Raw genomic sequence first — 16358 nt, 5'->3', positions numbered from 1 at the left:
TATCCAGTAAGCACATTGCTCAGATTTAGCTTTATAACGCTATTCCTTATGAGACTTGAGTCTTTTTCAGGTGTGTCAGAGTTGGGGTTAGACATGCGTGCCAACATGATGTGATTTTATTATTAACATAATTATTATGTTGAGAGATTTGTACTATAAACATGGTGAACAACCACACAGCCTCAAATATACAAAAGGCACCACCACTTTTCCCACATAGCAGCAAGACACACAGACTTCATAGTTGTTTACCTCCTTTAGTTGTCGTTTTGCTTGTTTTTGTAGTCATTGTGCTTCTCTCTCTGGTTTTGTATAGGGTGAAATGTAGTTTTGATCTGATGCCATGTAATGCAAAGCCAGAATCATGAAATATCGATACCAATACTGATACAGAAACTACTGAACAGCTTATGATGAAAAATTACAGTTTGAGGTGAAGAGGCTGAAGATCTGGTTTGACTAAAATGTTAATTTTACAACTACCTGGATGTTTCTTGCCTGAGCCTCTCTGAAAAGACTCTGCCAGTGAAGTCTGTTTCTGTGTTCGGGGTCTGGATGCTGCATTCTCTCCTCCTTCCTTCTTTTTGTTGCAGCACCACATTCTCTTTCCCATGGTTTTTTTCCTCCTTCAGCCATCATCATTGCAATCATGCGTTGGATTAAATAGTCAGGTTGTGTGCTGCATATGCACGATACATAAGTTGTTTATGCATGTTGATTTAAGTGCACACAACATGACAACAGCAGAGGAGAAGCAAAGAGTACATCATTGTTGACACTGACAGTTTTGCTCTTGAAATACAAATGGGTACAAGCTAGACGAGAGAAACGGATCCCTGGTTTGATATCAATCCTACTGATGCAGGGATCGATTTTCATAACACAAACATATCTGTAGTCTCAATATTTTGGTATCCATCTGCCCACCCCTTGTTTTGTGTCTCTTTGTTGTCAGTTTGTGTATCTCTGTAGTTGCTTTGTGTCTCTTTGTAGTTGTTTGCTCCTTTCCGTAGTCTTTGTGACTCTCTTTGCGTCTCTTTGTGCTTATTTTGAGTGTCCTCACAGTGTCACTTTGAGTAATATTTTGCAGGTGATGTCGGGGGACCACTACAACTTAGGGCAGTGGGGCCCTTTTCAGTAATCAATCCATAATATCAATATTTATGACTTTTTTTTTTTAAGAGCGCACTGATGATCTCAAGGCAGGAAGTTCATACTTTTACCTAATCCAAGGAAACTATAAAAGTTATTAATAGTTTCCTTGACTTGATCAAAGAAGAAATAGCTGAAAAACACAACTTTAATGTTTTTAGAGATCATAATTGATTGTGAGGCAAAAGTGCAGGCAAAATTCATATGTACTTTGAAGGATAACACCATTTACTGTAATGTCAGCCTTGTGCAAATAATAATAATAAAAATATGCAAATTGTAAGATTTATTTTACTCTTTCGGGGGCAAAAGACATTACTCACAGCACAGGATGGAGACAATAAATAAATACAATCAAATATGTATTGTCAAGAGGCAAAACTGACTGTTCAAACTACGGAAGCCTGCAAGGAAAAGGAAAATAAATGCTTTCTCTTGTTTTGATAATAGAAATGTACCCTTTTGAAAAAGTCATCAGCTAATCAAACACAGATATTTTTAGTAAATGTGAAAGACCACCTTCATTTGCATTCTGAAGCACACAATGACACACAAGTCAAATGCATTCCATTGCTTTATTTTTGGGCTCCTGTCTGAACAACATAAACCTTTAAGGGATTCACAGAATTGATATACCTGCCATACACAATGCAATACATTACAATACAATGCATGACTTCAGCCCCTTTTTTCTCAAGAAAGTAGGTCACTTATGCGATATTAGAGACACTACTCTTTAAGAAACATCCATCACAGCTCATCCTGTCCTCATACATACATACATACATACATACATACATACATACATGTAACACAGATCATTATTTTTAAAAGCGAGCAAAAGCAGGAAATCAAAGAAATTATTACTGCTTGTTTTTATGCAGAGGCACATAACATGTTTATCACTTTCTGATCATATACCCGACTTTGAAGTGACAGTGTTGTAAATTTTCACGATCAGTGCATGGCATTTGTCAGGCTTCAACTTCTGAGCTGGAATTCATCCCGGAGTCACTGTTTCTTGTTCCAGTGGTGAGAGCATCTGCAGGACAGACAGGGGAAGCCATGCTGAAAACAGGCCTCGTTGTTTTTCAAGCCCCACTTTTCTTTTTTTTTTTTTTTTTAAATCCTGGTGGGAGTCTTGGCGTGAGCTGTCAAGCGCAGATAAATCAGAGTCTGATCAATGACAGAAAGCAAGAAAAAAAATTACAGGAAATTTCTCTGCGTAGCATCCAGGGAAATAAGTCTTGATAGCAGAGGCCGCTGAGAACAAAAGAGAAAACTAATCAGGGTTTGTAGCTTTCAAAGTCGTGACGTAAATACTTTTTTTTTTTTTTTTTTTGGACAATTTGTTTTCTGGTGTATTCTAAATATAACATATGACAGAGCTCACCTGACGCTCACCAGACTTGAGATGATGGCCTACTCTGGTCATGTCTGCAGGGAAATAATCAGAAAACAATAAATCACCCTGACTCAGCTAAATGCACCTCCATAAAAATGATTGATAAAGCAAATGAAAGCAAACACATCAAAGTCCTGGGATTTGCATGCATACTTTGTGCAGCATTAGGTAAAATGTTTAGTAGTTTATTACTTCATAGTGAGATCTTTCAGCTGCATTAAGCGGTGTGGTTGTAGGGAGGTAATGTATTTATAATAACCCTCCGAAGAGATGATGGATTGTTGTTCTGCCTCTGAATCATTTAGCATTAGCAGCGTAGCAGTGAATACTTAAAAGCTAAATGTGGGGCAGGCATCTTAGCTCTTTATGCATCTGTGCCTCTGTGACATGCTCCACTGCTCCACTTTCTCCCCTTGTCTGGAGCCCCGTCTGTAAACCTCCCGGAACACACTGACACACACACACACTGACACACACACCACTTCAACGTTACTGTCAACGTCTCTTTGTCTTGCTTAGATGTTTTCCTGTCTCTGTCGCCCACTGTGATTCTCAGTTTTGGCAGTATTTTGAATTCACAACCTAAATCAATTTTAAACGCTACTGCTCTCTAAAACTGTTTCGCATTAGCCCATTTTTTTTTTTTTTGTTGCTAAAATTCTGCCAAAAACACAAACACGGCTCGCCTCAAATAACTTTTGTCCAAGGTGAAGTGCAAAAGTTATTCCTAAAGGGGTACGCTACTGATTTTACATCTGAATAACACTGATCAGTCACTTGTTGGTTGTTGTATTATCATGGACGGATTATGAGACAATGGGCCCCTGGGCACAGACACGCAGAAAGCCCCACCGCCTCTCCTGTGTAGGAGCAAGACACACACACATTGTGGTTGTTAAGCCTCTCTTTGTTGTTGTTTTGCATCTCTTTGTAGTCATTACACATATCTCTGTGGTTTTGTGTCACGTTGTGGTAATTTCGGTTCTCTTTCTATTTTGTGTGTGTGTGTGTGTGTGTGTGTGTGTGTGTGTGTCTGTGAATGTTTTGCCCCATTTGTAGTCATTTTGCATCTGTTTTTGATAATTGTATGTCTCTTTGTGGATGTTTTGCCCCCTTTCGTGGTCGTAGTGAGTCACTTTGTGCCTCTTTGCAGCTGATTTGCATGTCTTTGTTGTTGCTTATGTCTCTTTGTGGTCTTTTTGTGTTTCTTTGTAGCTGCTCTCCATCTCTTCATGGTCGTTTTGCATCTTTCCATGATCATTTTGCATCTCTTCATGGTTGTTTTGCCCCTTTTCGTAACTGTTGTGGGTCTCTACATGTCTATGTGGGTGTTTTGCATCTCGTTGTTGTTGTTTTGAGTCTCTTCCTTGTCAGCACGTGTTAATTTGAGTGACATTTTGCAGGTGAAGGTCAGGGGGGGCTGACATTCGGGCCCCTGGGCATGTGCTCTGTAAGCCTGTTCAGTAATCCATCCATATGTCTAATGTCTTCTGTGGATCTGGAGGAGCTTTGTTAAATCCAAGAAAATGCTTAAATCCTTACTTTTCACCTGTACTTAGGTATGAATGTACAATAGTTTTGATGTGCATACTTTATATTGCTGTATTTTACTGCACAGTTTATATATTTTTTAAATATTTTGTTTGCAATGTGTTAGGTATTTTATCTATTTTATTTCACTTGTACGTTATTTTATATTTCGCTAATGCTTTTTATTAGTGGTTTATTTAATATTCAGCCCTTTCAGACATACTTTGTGATATCTGGGTATAATAAACTCTGACTCAATGATTATGCACCTCACCATTAGTCTCGCCACCAGACAATCAGAGATCTCCGGCTTAAGCAAAGCGTCTAAAGACTGACTTGTGAGTCTACCTCACCATTTACGTCTAATGCCAGTATTCAGTGCTAATGCAGGAAGTAGCAGAGAGATTGAACGTAGTCTGAGGTTTTACGGAATCACCCAATCTTGGAATTCTTCACAGGTGATGGTTATCTCAGCCTGGACTATGAGACTACAGCTTTATAACAAAAAGCAGTAATGCTTTATCTGACAGGTCCACTATTTCCTGATAATTCCCAAGGAAGTTTTCTGGGGAGAAATATAAAAATTGGTTGTAAATAGTCACAAAGCTCTGACACAGGTGTCTGAGTTGGACAAGTTAAAAAAAATTGTTTATTTCAAGAGGAATTTTCTAAAAGAACAAGTCCATTGAAAGCCAAGTCTATATCCACTGATATTAAATTTAAACTTTAATTTTAATATAACTTTATATATGTGCATGATGACCATCTTTGCACTAGTTAAAATATTCTGTAGTTTATTCAAAATAATTAAAGTTAATTAATTGAAAGCTGAACATTGTGTTGCATTCTTGTGTTATCCAGTCTTTAATAACCTTTAACTTCATCTGCTGGTTCAGACTTTTAACATGTGAGAACAGGACACAGGCACAGCCCTAAGCAACCTCATCGATGTGCACAAGGTGGCAGATCCAGACCACCCGCTTCATGGAGAGCTCAGGTTGTATCCGTCCGGACGCAGATATCTGCTGGGATTCATTTGTCCCCGCAGCGATTAGCCTTTTATATGACTTGTTTTGACTTGATGTGTGTGCTGTCTTGACATATATTGGTTTCTATGTTGTTTTGATAACTGCTAGTTGTGGAACTAATTGCCCCAAGGGGATAATAAAGATTCTTGAACTTGAACTTGTGCGTTCCTTTTTAGAAAATTATAGGAAGCTATGTGACTCATGGAAAAAAAGTGTTCCTAAAAATCCTGTTTTCCATCTGGACCTTGGCGAACATGGGTGTTTCCCAGGCAGGGAATGCTATCAAGCTGCATGTTGCAAGTTTTTGGACCAAAACTAACCACTTAAAGTCAGGCTAATTTGGCCTCTGCTGCCTGCAAGTGCAGTAAAGTCATAGGAGTACCCCTTTAAGGCCCCTGTGGCTGTATAGTACATTTGCTCAGTCTGTTTTCACTGACTTGATTGTTTGTGTGTCCTTACCCTGTGATGTTCACTGTTGTCATTTTTGGGTTTCTGCTGCTCCATTGCTCTTTGTGTATGGCACGTCTGTCTCCTCTGTCTGCCTGTGATACGGGACATTAGCAGAATTCAGTATTAAATGCTCCATGTGTATCATCAGTGTCTTCTTGAACACACTTATCTGGAAACAGTTTGGTTAAGGAACTCATTTAAAAAGGAGGTTTCAGTGTTTATTAGCTCATAATTGTGTAAGCTAGCTGTTGCCATGCTCCGTGGTGCCGTAGCCTCCTGGTATTGTTTGCCATTGCTGTGTGAGTGGCTGAGCAAGGCCGGGGGGGCTGAGAAGATTGCACTTTGAGTCAATTAGCAGCCACGAGCTCAAGAGCTCTGATGCTTTCCCCTCCATTCATCTCTCCATTAAAAAAGAAAACCTGGAATACACTGTTGTTATGTATCGAGCCACTTAATCCGACACTGTTGCTCAAGGCTTACCCTAAAATAATCACTGGAGTGATTTCAAATCAATGATGCAGATAAGTCTAACCCTATCTCCCTCACTCCCCCACATATGAAACGGCCTTGCACTTTCTGTGTATGTTCATATCTGCTGTATGGGTGGACATTTTTACATGTGTTTATTTTATGAAGTATAAAATGCTTTTCTCACAGGCCTCAAGCTCTTGAATGTATCTTTTTTGTCAGGCACTCCAGTCTTAATCCAAATCTTGACAAAAACTAGTCTCTTATTTCTGTTTCATAACTGAAAACACACAGATTTTCAACAACCACTGTTCTTTAGTGCCTATTAAAAGTCACGGTTCATGATAAGTCAACCCAGTCGTCGGAATAAATGTTGGCATTGTACATTTCTGCAAGTACTTTTTATATTTCGGGGATGTGTTTTAAATTTGAAATGGTATGTGACAACAGTGTAATGTGTGGTTAGGTTTAGGCACAACAACCATTTGGTTAGGGTTAGGAAAACATAATGATTTGGCTTAAAATATTGGTTTGATCGCGAAAAACATGGCTCTAAAAGGTTCCAGCCTCTTGTGAAATAATACCTGGTTTGGTCCCTAAAAACACAGCTGTAAATGTCTCAAACCTGTGTTAAAAATTGCCTTCTTATGTTACTCTAAACACTGTTAGAAATACCCCAAACTCGGGATGTTTGTATTGACAAAAATTGCTGGAAATGTCCCAAACTCAATAAAAAATAGCTGTTTATGTTGCTATAAACATGGATGGAAATGTCCTGAACTGCCATGAAAAATACCCACTTTTGTTGTGGCAAACATGGCTGGAAATGTCTCAAACTGTGGTTACAAACACCTGCTTTTGTCACGACAAGCACTGCTGAAAATGTCCCAGACTCATGAAAAAATACCCTCATTTGTTGATACAAACATTACTGGAAATGTCTCAAACTCTTGTTGAAAAACACCCACTTTTGTCGCTACAAACACTGCTGGAAATGTTCCAACCTCTAATTGGAAAAACACCCACTTTTGTAGCTACAAACACTGCTGGAAATATTCCAACCTCTTATGTAAAAATACTTGCTTTTGTCGCTACAAACACTGCTGGAAATATTCCAACCTCTAATTGGAAAATCACCTGCTTTTGTAGCTACAAACACTGCTGGAACTGTTCCAACCTCTAATTGGAAAATCACCCGCTGTTGTCGCTATAAACACTGCTGGAACTGTTCCAACCTCTAATTGGAAAAACACCTGCTTTTGTCGCTATAAACACTGCTGGAAATGTTCCAACCTCTTATGGAAAAACACTTGCTTTTGTAGCTACAAACACTGCTGGAACTATTCCAACCTCTTGTGGAAAAACACTTGCTATGTCGCTACAAACACTGCTGGCAATGTTCCAATCTCTTGTGAAATAACACCTGCTTTTGTCGCTCGAACACGTCTGGAAAAGTCACAAACTGTTATTAAAAAATACCTGTTTTTTTTGTCACCACAAACATGGCTAGAAATGTCCCAAACTCATTTAAAAAATAATCGCTTTTGTTGCTGGAAATGTCCTGAACGTCCATTTACAAATACCCACTTTTGTAGCTACAAACACAGCTGGATATGTCTGGCAATCTGTTTAAAAAATATCTGCTTGTGTCTCTTCAAAGACAACTGGGAATGTCCCGACCTGTTTTGTGTCACTCCGTCTACCTACCATCCTCTGCTCCTCCTGATGAGAGACTCAGCTCATATACATTTAACCTGATCTATGTCACTACAGAACTATATATGACACATATGAAACATACAAATGTAATATAAAATGTAAAATGCCAACATTTTATTCTAGTAATTGTTCTGGATCAGTACTCACGGTTTGATTTTGTTGGAGAATCTCTGCCGCAGGATCAGAGCGATGGTGGTGAGGACCGCCAAAGTGGTACACATGGTCCTAACCCCAAGGACCTCCTGCCTCAAGGCCGATGATGGTTCAAAGCACTGAGACTTCTCCTTCCATTGAAAGGCTCGAATGGCAAGAAGTGGTGTAACAATCTGACTATTCCTGTCTTTCCTTCTTGGCTCTCACTCATGATTGGGGAGATTAGCTCAGAGGATTAGCTAGGATCAAGGCAGGACTAGGAGGTAAACAGAGCATGCTGTGTGTTTCTATTCTGAAAACAACCCACCTCGCCCCCATGTCGTCAACACAGCGAGCAAAATCAAACTCGATATTGTGGGTAGCCTGATTTTTACAGCAAGAATTAACAGATACCAATCAAATTATCATATATCTTGATGAAACCAGTTAATTGCTGCAGTCTTCCTACAATATCTAATGAAAAGAGGGAACACAGTGGGATAAATGGGGGTAAAAATAGTGACTTCCAGCAGCTTATACTTAGCACTGCTGACTCAAGCAGAGAAGAAGGGAGCAGTAGGCCAAGCGAGAAAGAGGAAAGGTCTAATTATTACAACACAGACATGCAGGGGAATCAGATTAGAGCAGATATAAGTTTAAAAGGATTTAACATCGTGAAAATAAGGTTTTTCTTTGTATTTTTATTTCAAAATTGTGTTAGATACAGATACAAAGGTGAGTTATAATGAAAAAAAATGTACAATCATCACAATTAACTGTTAAAAATGTAAAAATGTCTCCTTAATATCCCGTTAAGTAAACACAAGTAGTACAGACTGATAAAAGAAAGGGGAGGAAAGGAAACATCACACGATATTTGGAAAATATTTACATGGCAGTTTCCAAATCCACACATTCAGTAGAAGGCACATCCAAGTCAAATGTGACCTCTTGTCCACTGTCGGGTTTACGTTTGCATTTTCTTCCTCTTTGCTCACTCCTTTAAATAGTTTGGTCCTTTACAAGAGTATCGTAAGAGCTTTATGTTTTCACTCCCTGTCCCTCTCTGTCTCTCTCACACACACACACACACACACACACACACACACACACACACACACACAGTTAGCAATGAAAATGGTGCAGTACCCGTCTCTATTCTGAGTGTATGTCCCATAGCTCACGATTATCTTAGATTATATTAAACTGTATTTGCCCCTAGATACATTACTTCCCTTCAAAGGTCAGTACAGTTAATTCATTCCTCTCTTAGGAGGCCGTGGCCCAAAACTTAAAAGTCTCTTGGAGATTGTTGTCGACTAAACCCAGACTAAAAGCCTCACCCAGTTGAAGTTGAATGCTTAGTCCAGCCCACTTCCTCATAGACGGCTGAGATGCTGCAGCAGACAGTTGCCAGGAGTTTGGTCCACGCTGCGGCCACCTCTGGTGTCACCACCTCCGGATACACTTCTCCTAGGACCTCCAGTATCACACCACTCAGGAACTGGACAAGACAGAACAGTACTTAAGACAACTGATCTTTCGCTAGGCCCTGCTGATAAACATGGAGGCCACATTGTAACTAACTGCACTCCCTGAAGAAATATGATCATATTTTTGGTGAAATGAAAGAGTGATTCCAGAGAGAAGCAGACAGAGGGGTCTACAGTCTGTGTTTGAAGGATATATCCAGGATGTCAAACTGACTCAGCAGCAACAACAGGTTAAAAAGACAAAGATAGTTAGAAGCTAAAGCCGAACTATAGGCTACAGATCACAGTGTAAAAGTGAACCACCACATCACTGCTGATCGCCACACAAGACAATGAATATAAAGGGAAACTTTGCTGATATTGAACCAGCTGTGTGGCGTCACAGTGTGTGCAGATGAACCGTGTTTGGCTTCACCCCCGTGCCGCTGCCAGCACCCGGACCTCCACTGGCGGATGGGCAGGGATCTCCAGTGGAAGTCAAACAACATTCATCTGCGCACAATGCGATGACACACAGCTGGTTGAATATCAGCAAAGTTTCCCTGCTTCCCTTCACTGGTTCCTGTACAGCAGGGTCGGTCTTTGTTTCACTGTTATAATCATTAAAAAGCAAAAGCAGCATGTGTATACATTCAGTAGGCTATATCTTCAGTAGCTAGCTAGCTAACCCTACACTTTTCAGGGTCTGATTTTGGTTTTGGAACAGGGAAGAAACGTATATCTTTTTCCAACCTCTCCAGGTAACGAGTATCATTAATACACGATGTGCCCCAGGCACAACATTTAGCTCCAAATCCACAAAACCAGCCTGAAAATGAAGGAAATCTGAAACGACTGCATTAGAGTCAATGGAGCACAGCTGTGTTAGACCCTGGTCTGAGCCGACCTGATGCTACGTTATGATTGGCCAGTCTGTGTGCGGGTATAGGTGTAGCCATAGCTGTTGCTATATCAGCATGTTTTCAGTTCATGAAAATTAATTGTAATGCTTTGGTCACATAATAAAGTCTTGTTCAGTGTTTGGTTGAACTAAAAGACTGTATACTGTATTTTTCTAGTAAGAACATTTTGTTTTAATGGTTTTAAGCCTGTTTTTTTGCCGGCAAAACTTAGCAGCTAGCTACCTCATCCAAATATGATCACTTCTGGCTCCAAAATCCAAGATGGTGACAGCCAAAATGCCACACTCGAGGCTAAAAAATGGGAGTCCACCAACCAATGGGTGACATCTTGATGGCTACGTCCATTATTTTATACAATCTATGATATTTTCTTATCTGACACGTCTCTCAACCTATCACAGTGAGCTGTGGTGTTTCTCTTTCGTTCCCATCTTCACCCAGGCTTCCTCACTAGATTGTGCCCTCTAATGGTCAGAAAAACCTTAAGGCAGCTTTAACTACTGTTTTTTAATCTAACCATTAAAGTTAATTTCTGAGTGTGTGTGTGTCACTCTCTTATTACCTTGAAGTACACAGGCTCCACCTTGTGTCGAAGTGCATGAGCCTTGCCCACCACCTTCAGCACTGAGGCCACCTTGTCGGCGTTGTCAAGGCTCTCCACCATTGTATTGAGGGCATTCATGACTCTGCGAGCATGCTTCCTAAGCTGGGCGCTCCTCTCCAGCTCCTCCGACTCCTCGATGTGCTTAAACTGGCTGAAGTACTGCTTGGATGAGGGGAAGTTCACAAACAGCCTGCAAAGGAGGAAGGCGAAACAGAGTAAATGAGAGATATGAGTATGAGCAGCTGCTGCGAAGCTCCGCTAATCTCATCGCCCTTCAGCCTGCACCAGCTTGATCCTGCAAACCCACGTCCATTTTTTTTTCTGAGCTGGCAAGATACCATGAGTAAATATCCGCACTGACATGAGAGTGCTGCATATTTTCCCTTTAAATGTTTGCTCTAAGCTATTATCTGGGTACGGCGTGTATCCCATACATTTGAAAAGAATTTCAAAAGTGAAGGAAAAACACTCAGCTGCGGGGGAAGTATGACATAAAGTGGCACATTAAAGTTATTAACCACAACAGATGAACACATTTGTTTGATGACTTTGCACGTACATCCTCTTCTATCATACCTGACTTTTTCTTCTGCATACTTTGGCTCATGAAGTGATTCAGTAGCAGGCACGATAAGCTCTCTGCTGATAAGTTGACCTCTTATTATTAATAATTCCTCATACTTTTTTCTGCAGGTGATTGTATAATTACGTGCATGGGGCAAATGTGAAGACATATTTTTTCCCCTTAGTTTGGCCTATAAATCATATTAAAGGTCAGAGTGGAGAAATAAATCTTGCAGCATCAGATAAAATGTATGTATATTTCTCTATTTATCTAACTCTGATAGTGTCAGGGAGGAATTCTTGTTTTACAACTGTTTCAGCTTTGGTGTTGATAAATGCAGGTATTAGTTTCTTCAGTGTAATCTCAGAGTTTGTACATTGGTAGAAGTTGGTCCAATCCTTTAACAAACAAGGGATGGGACCATATATGCAAGGGTATAGGGGTAACTTTGACCCCCCCCCCCCCCCCTCCCAGTGCTGACACCAAACCTACACCCTTACACGCATATAGGTTTAGGCAACAAAACTATTTGGTTAGGGTTCTTAAAAGATGGTGGTTGACGCGACTAATGACGATGACTGACGTGACAAAATAACTCAATGCTGACTTGTAGTTCTACACGGGAAATGAACAGCGGTTTCCTGGGTCAATGTCCTGTGCTTGTTGGACCCATTGTCCCATCCTCCAACATGCCTTAAAGGGACAGTTCATCTCAAAACCAAAAATACATATGTTTCTCCTTACCTGTATTGCTATTCATCAACCTTGATTGTTTTGGTGTGAGTTGCTAAATGTCCAAGATATCGGCTGTAGCAATGTTTGCCTTCTCTCCAACATAATGGAACTAGATGGCACTCAGCTTGTGGTGCTCAAAGTGCCAAAAAATACATTTGAAAAACTAAACAGCAATGTCTCTTTCCAGAAATCATGACCCGGTTACTCAGATAATCCAAAGACTTTGTTTTCTGTCTACCAAACTACATCCATCCCCGTATCACTGTGCAGAAGTTAGCGTGCATCTTCTGCTAGCTCACCTAGCACCACTGAGCTAGCTAATGTTACAACTCAGCCGAGGAGGACGCCATTCATGTTTACATCTTGAGCTGTCACGAGGAGGAGTCTCACGTTCATGAGTAGATGCACACTTCCTTTTTGTGTGCTAATATACTTGGAGGGTGTAGTTTGACAGAAAGAAAATAGTCCCTACATGAAATTGCTCACAACAAGGTCTGTGGATTATCTTGAGTAACCGGGTCATGATTTCTGGAAAGAGACATTGCTGCGGAGCTTTTCAAATGTATTTGTTTTGGCGCTTTGGGCACCACAAGCTGAGTGCCATCTGGTTCAATTATATTCCAGAAAGGGCAGACTACAGCCGATATCTTCAACACTCCACACCAAAACTATCTAGACTGAGAAATAGTACTTCAGGCAAGAGGAAAAATTTTGAAAAAAAATAATTTTTGATTCTAGGGTAACCTGTCCCTTTAAGCTGACTTTGCCAATAATAATAATAATAATAATAATAATGGGGATGGGTTTACACTGGATCTCATACGGACACTAAAGGGCGCATTGTGCACCTGATGGCGAGGGCCATTGCCCAAGCAACATTTTTTGATGCCCTGGAAGTGACACCAGACTGAACCAACCGAACCACTGAGCTTTAGAGCTGCTGACCGCCGCGAATAAAGCAGAAAAATAACATCCTTTGCCACAGGATTTATATAACTGAGTTTATAACTGAAAGCATATCTTGCAGCAGAAATCTGGTCTCTGGATTCACACAGTCTTGTTACTATATGTGGTCCCCCCTTGTGAACCTGTTGGCTCAGGCATCTGACTGGTTATGTACTATGGTTCCTGTCATGCCTCAAAAGTAGGGCCCAGGATCCTGCATGATTTCACAATTCCTAACAAAAGGTGAAACGTGCTAATTAGAGAGGGCGACGTGAATAAAATCACTACTCAGGGTACCATGAGCACTACTGAAGCTGCCTTTCTTTTACTGTATGGCTGAGAATTATTTTTACAGCAACGATAGCTCGCATTTCATGTTTCATTTGGCATAAGTATTATTTTTGCACAAGTTCCAGGCCCATTTCTTTGCACATCCTTCTCTTTCTAAGAACAAATACTCAGTTCAAAGACATTTCCTTTGAATTATATCCTGGTTTGACCCCCAGAGGTATCACAGAGAATTAGCAAAGAAGAGCCTAAAAACTCCCCCCTCCCACAGTCTGGGAAGAGGGCCAATGCATCTGGTTGCTGGCTATCTCAACCTGATGTCCCATCTCCCACTGTCTCTGCAACAACTAGCACAAAAAGGAAGCAAATATTTCTCTGTTAGCTCTGAAGCATATGGCTGGATATTAGTTTCAAGTGTCAATTAAAATGGCTGAAAAGGGAGGCGATGGAAGGTGGTGTCTCAATCTGTCACCTGTGGGTGAAAGGCCTTGGCAAGTTGTGGAGCAAAGTATGAGGAACCAGGGTGTTTAATCTTTCTTTCTTGTAATTACAGGACCTGTGGTTGCATATAAATAGCCTCATTAGTACTTTGTATGTATTTTAATCCTTTCTTATCTATTCTTCAAGACTAATCGAAAAGCTGATTCCAGAGAAAGTTTCTAATTTCAGACAGTGTCAGAATTTGCTACTGTAGATCTTTTAACCTTGAGACATTTAGCTTAAAGGATTTAAGTTGGCACTGAGGTTCAGGTGGAGTGACAATGATCTACTCTTTACTGTTGCGAGGAGAATTTACCATGGTCATGCTTATCGATCAATCCTCATTCCTCAAATTCCTGAAGGTCGTAGGGTCTTTGTGAAGGAATGTGGAGGTAAAAAAATACGGGGAAATTGAGATAAATTAATTGAGTTTTATCACAGAAAGAAGAGGAATGAGATTCTGATTTGTGCTGCAGCTAAATCCTAATAGTCATTCGTTTTACTGACTGTAACTGTAAACTGCGCCCTGCGTTTGCTCACCTCCCTCTCAACTTTCACCCCCTGCAATCAGAAAGGATTATGTAGGCACGCTGTGTCATGCAGCAAATCTCGTCACATGTGGAAGGACGTCAAAGCCCTCACACCATTTCCAGATTCCCTGCAGATGGTTGTTTTTAGAGCTGTTTCTTCTCGCTGCTCTCAAAGTAAACATTAAAGCGAGATAACAACAGGGGTGAAAACAACTGCAGGAACGCTCCAACGAAATTGTACGCTTGCCTTGAAATGTATAAATGACAGATGAATAATATTCAGCAAATGTTGTGATTGCAGAGACATGATGGACATTTTAAAGGTCTGACTGCAGGTTGCCCCGGCGCTCCATACAAGCATTCAAAACACTGACCTGCTCCAGGGGAGGAAACCCTTTTTGGTGCCAAAGATGTCTGACTGATGGATTATAATGTTTATCTTTTGCCTCTCCTATTTCATAAATAGGATTAAGAAAAAGGAGGAGAGGTGAGAATATCACGTGCGAAAATACAACTGACTGAGTTCCTTTGGACAGAGTGGAAACTTGTAAAGTCAGTCAGATCATTTGATTTCAGCAACTGAGGGAGGATAATCCCATGGTTTGGGTGTAACTTGATTTAGTTAGATGTCTGCGAGAGAAAAGCATCAGTGGCTCGAGCAGGTGCAGTGATATTACTGAGGGGGGAAGAGACAAAATGCAAATTTGACCTTATCAGTGGTGAACTAATTAAAGTTGAAGAAATGAGTTGAATTGATGAAAAGTCCCAAAATAGAATGAGATGCAGTTTCGTGTGGCATGCAACTGCTAATCAGTCTCCCTTCTAATTATACTCAGCATTTATAACCCCCTCCACCATGATTTTTCTCTGTCACACTATGAAATATCTTCCGAACTCTGCATCAAACAGGAGTAAATCTAACAAAAAATACCTGACAAGTATGGCCACCCCAACATCATCACAGTTCTGGTAGACTTTTGCCCAGGAGTCCTGGATCATCACCCTCTCCTTGTCAGTCAGTGGGCTCGGCCGCTCTAGGTGGTCCACCTCTCCCTCTCCTTGCATCCTCTCCATCTGGGAACACAGTTGTGCAGAGCTGAGCACGTGCAGAAGGAAGGCAGGGCTGATGATGACAGTACCCCCCCCTCTCTCCCTCAAAAATATACCTTTATTTCTTGGTTGTGTCTCTTTTCTTGATGTGAGAGGAAGAAAATCTGTTTTCCCTTCCCCCCCCTTTTTTCCCAGTGAGAATCTTTGCTCTCCACCTCTGAATCTCTGCTGAGCGAGAGTGTGAGTGGAGAACAGGCAGAAAAAACACAAGAAACACACGCAGCGAACGAGGAGGAGCCTCTGTACTCTCTTTTTACACTCTCCCTTCCCTCCCTCTCTCTGTCTCTCCCTCCGTCTTTCTCCCTCTACCCACCTCACCTTTGTAGGTGGTGTTTGATGAAATCATGATGAGATAGAAAACAAATCCCTAATAAGAGCGTCAGATATATAACACATGCACTGGGTGAGCATGGATGCGATGTAAGATTATGACACTGGAATAAGATAAAGGAGCACGTACCCTGACCTTTTACCTCTGTGGTTGTCGTCATCATTCCAGACTATCCAGGAGATTAACCTGTAATATTGAATTGCTCACAAAGCCCTGCTAATGTAAATGTAGAAACACAAAATTAAACAGTGTGACGTCCATCAGAATTAGGGCAGGCGTATTTCATTTCGTTTGTTCTATGCTTCCGACAAGATTCAGATTATAGGAGCGTCCATTTTTTCATTACTTCACACTTTTCATTATGTGCACACACCGTCAAGAGAGCCACACAGCTCTCAGTGCACTTTTTCAAATGCATACATTTTCCACCTTTGTTGTGGCAGAGCTTATCTTGTGTTGTGGCAGCTGAAAACTAGACAGTGTTTTGAATC

At 40.8% G+C, this 16358-nt stretch overlaps 1 protein-coding gene across 4 annotated transcripts; it reads right to left on the bottom strand.

Moving 5' to 3' along the window:
* Window positions 1–1713: 1713 nt before the first annotated feature.
* Window positions 1714–15740, bottom strand: LOC126405998 (cytoglobin-1-like). Of its 4 annotated transcripts, XM_050070084.1 has the most exons (9): window positions 15593–15740; window positions 15358–15500; window positions 10842–11073; window positions 9228–9388; window positions 7900–8950; window positions 5575–5657; window positions 2546–2589; window positions 2363–2415; window positions 1714–2194 (listed from the first exon to the last, which is right to left on the bottom strand). In XM_050070084.1, the coding sequence occupies exons 2-5, from the start codon at window positions 15498–15500 to the stop codon at window positions 8926–8928; spliced, it is 561 nt and encodes a 186-aa protein (XP_049926041.1). In that variant the 5' UTR covers window positions 15593–15740; the 3' UTR covers window positions 1714–2194; window positions 2363–2415; window positions 2546–2589; window positions 5575–5657; window positions 7900–8925. The 4 variants fall into 4 exon arrangements, with proteins under 4 accessions (XP_049926041.1, XP_049926040.1, XP_049926042.1 ...); XM_050070083.1 differs by having other exon boundaries at window positions 1714–2415; XM_050070085.1 differs by lacking the exon at window positions 2363–2415 and having other exon boundaries at window positions 1714–2328.
* Window positions 15741–16358: the final 618 nt, after the last annotated feature.

Source organism: Epinephelus moara, chromosome 18 (assembly GCF_006386435.1).
Source record: "Epinephelus moara isolate mb chromosome 18, YSFRI_EMoa_1.0, whole genome shotgun sequence".
Lineage (NCBI taxonomy): Eukaryota > Metazoa > Chordata > Actinopteri > Perciformes > Serranidae > Epinephelus > Epinephelus moara.
This window is presented reverse-complemented; position numbering and strand designations above follow the sequence as displayed.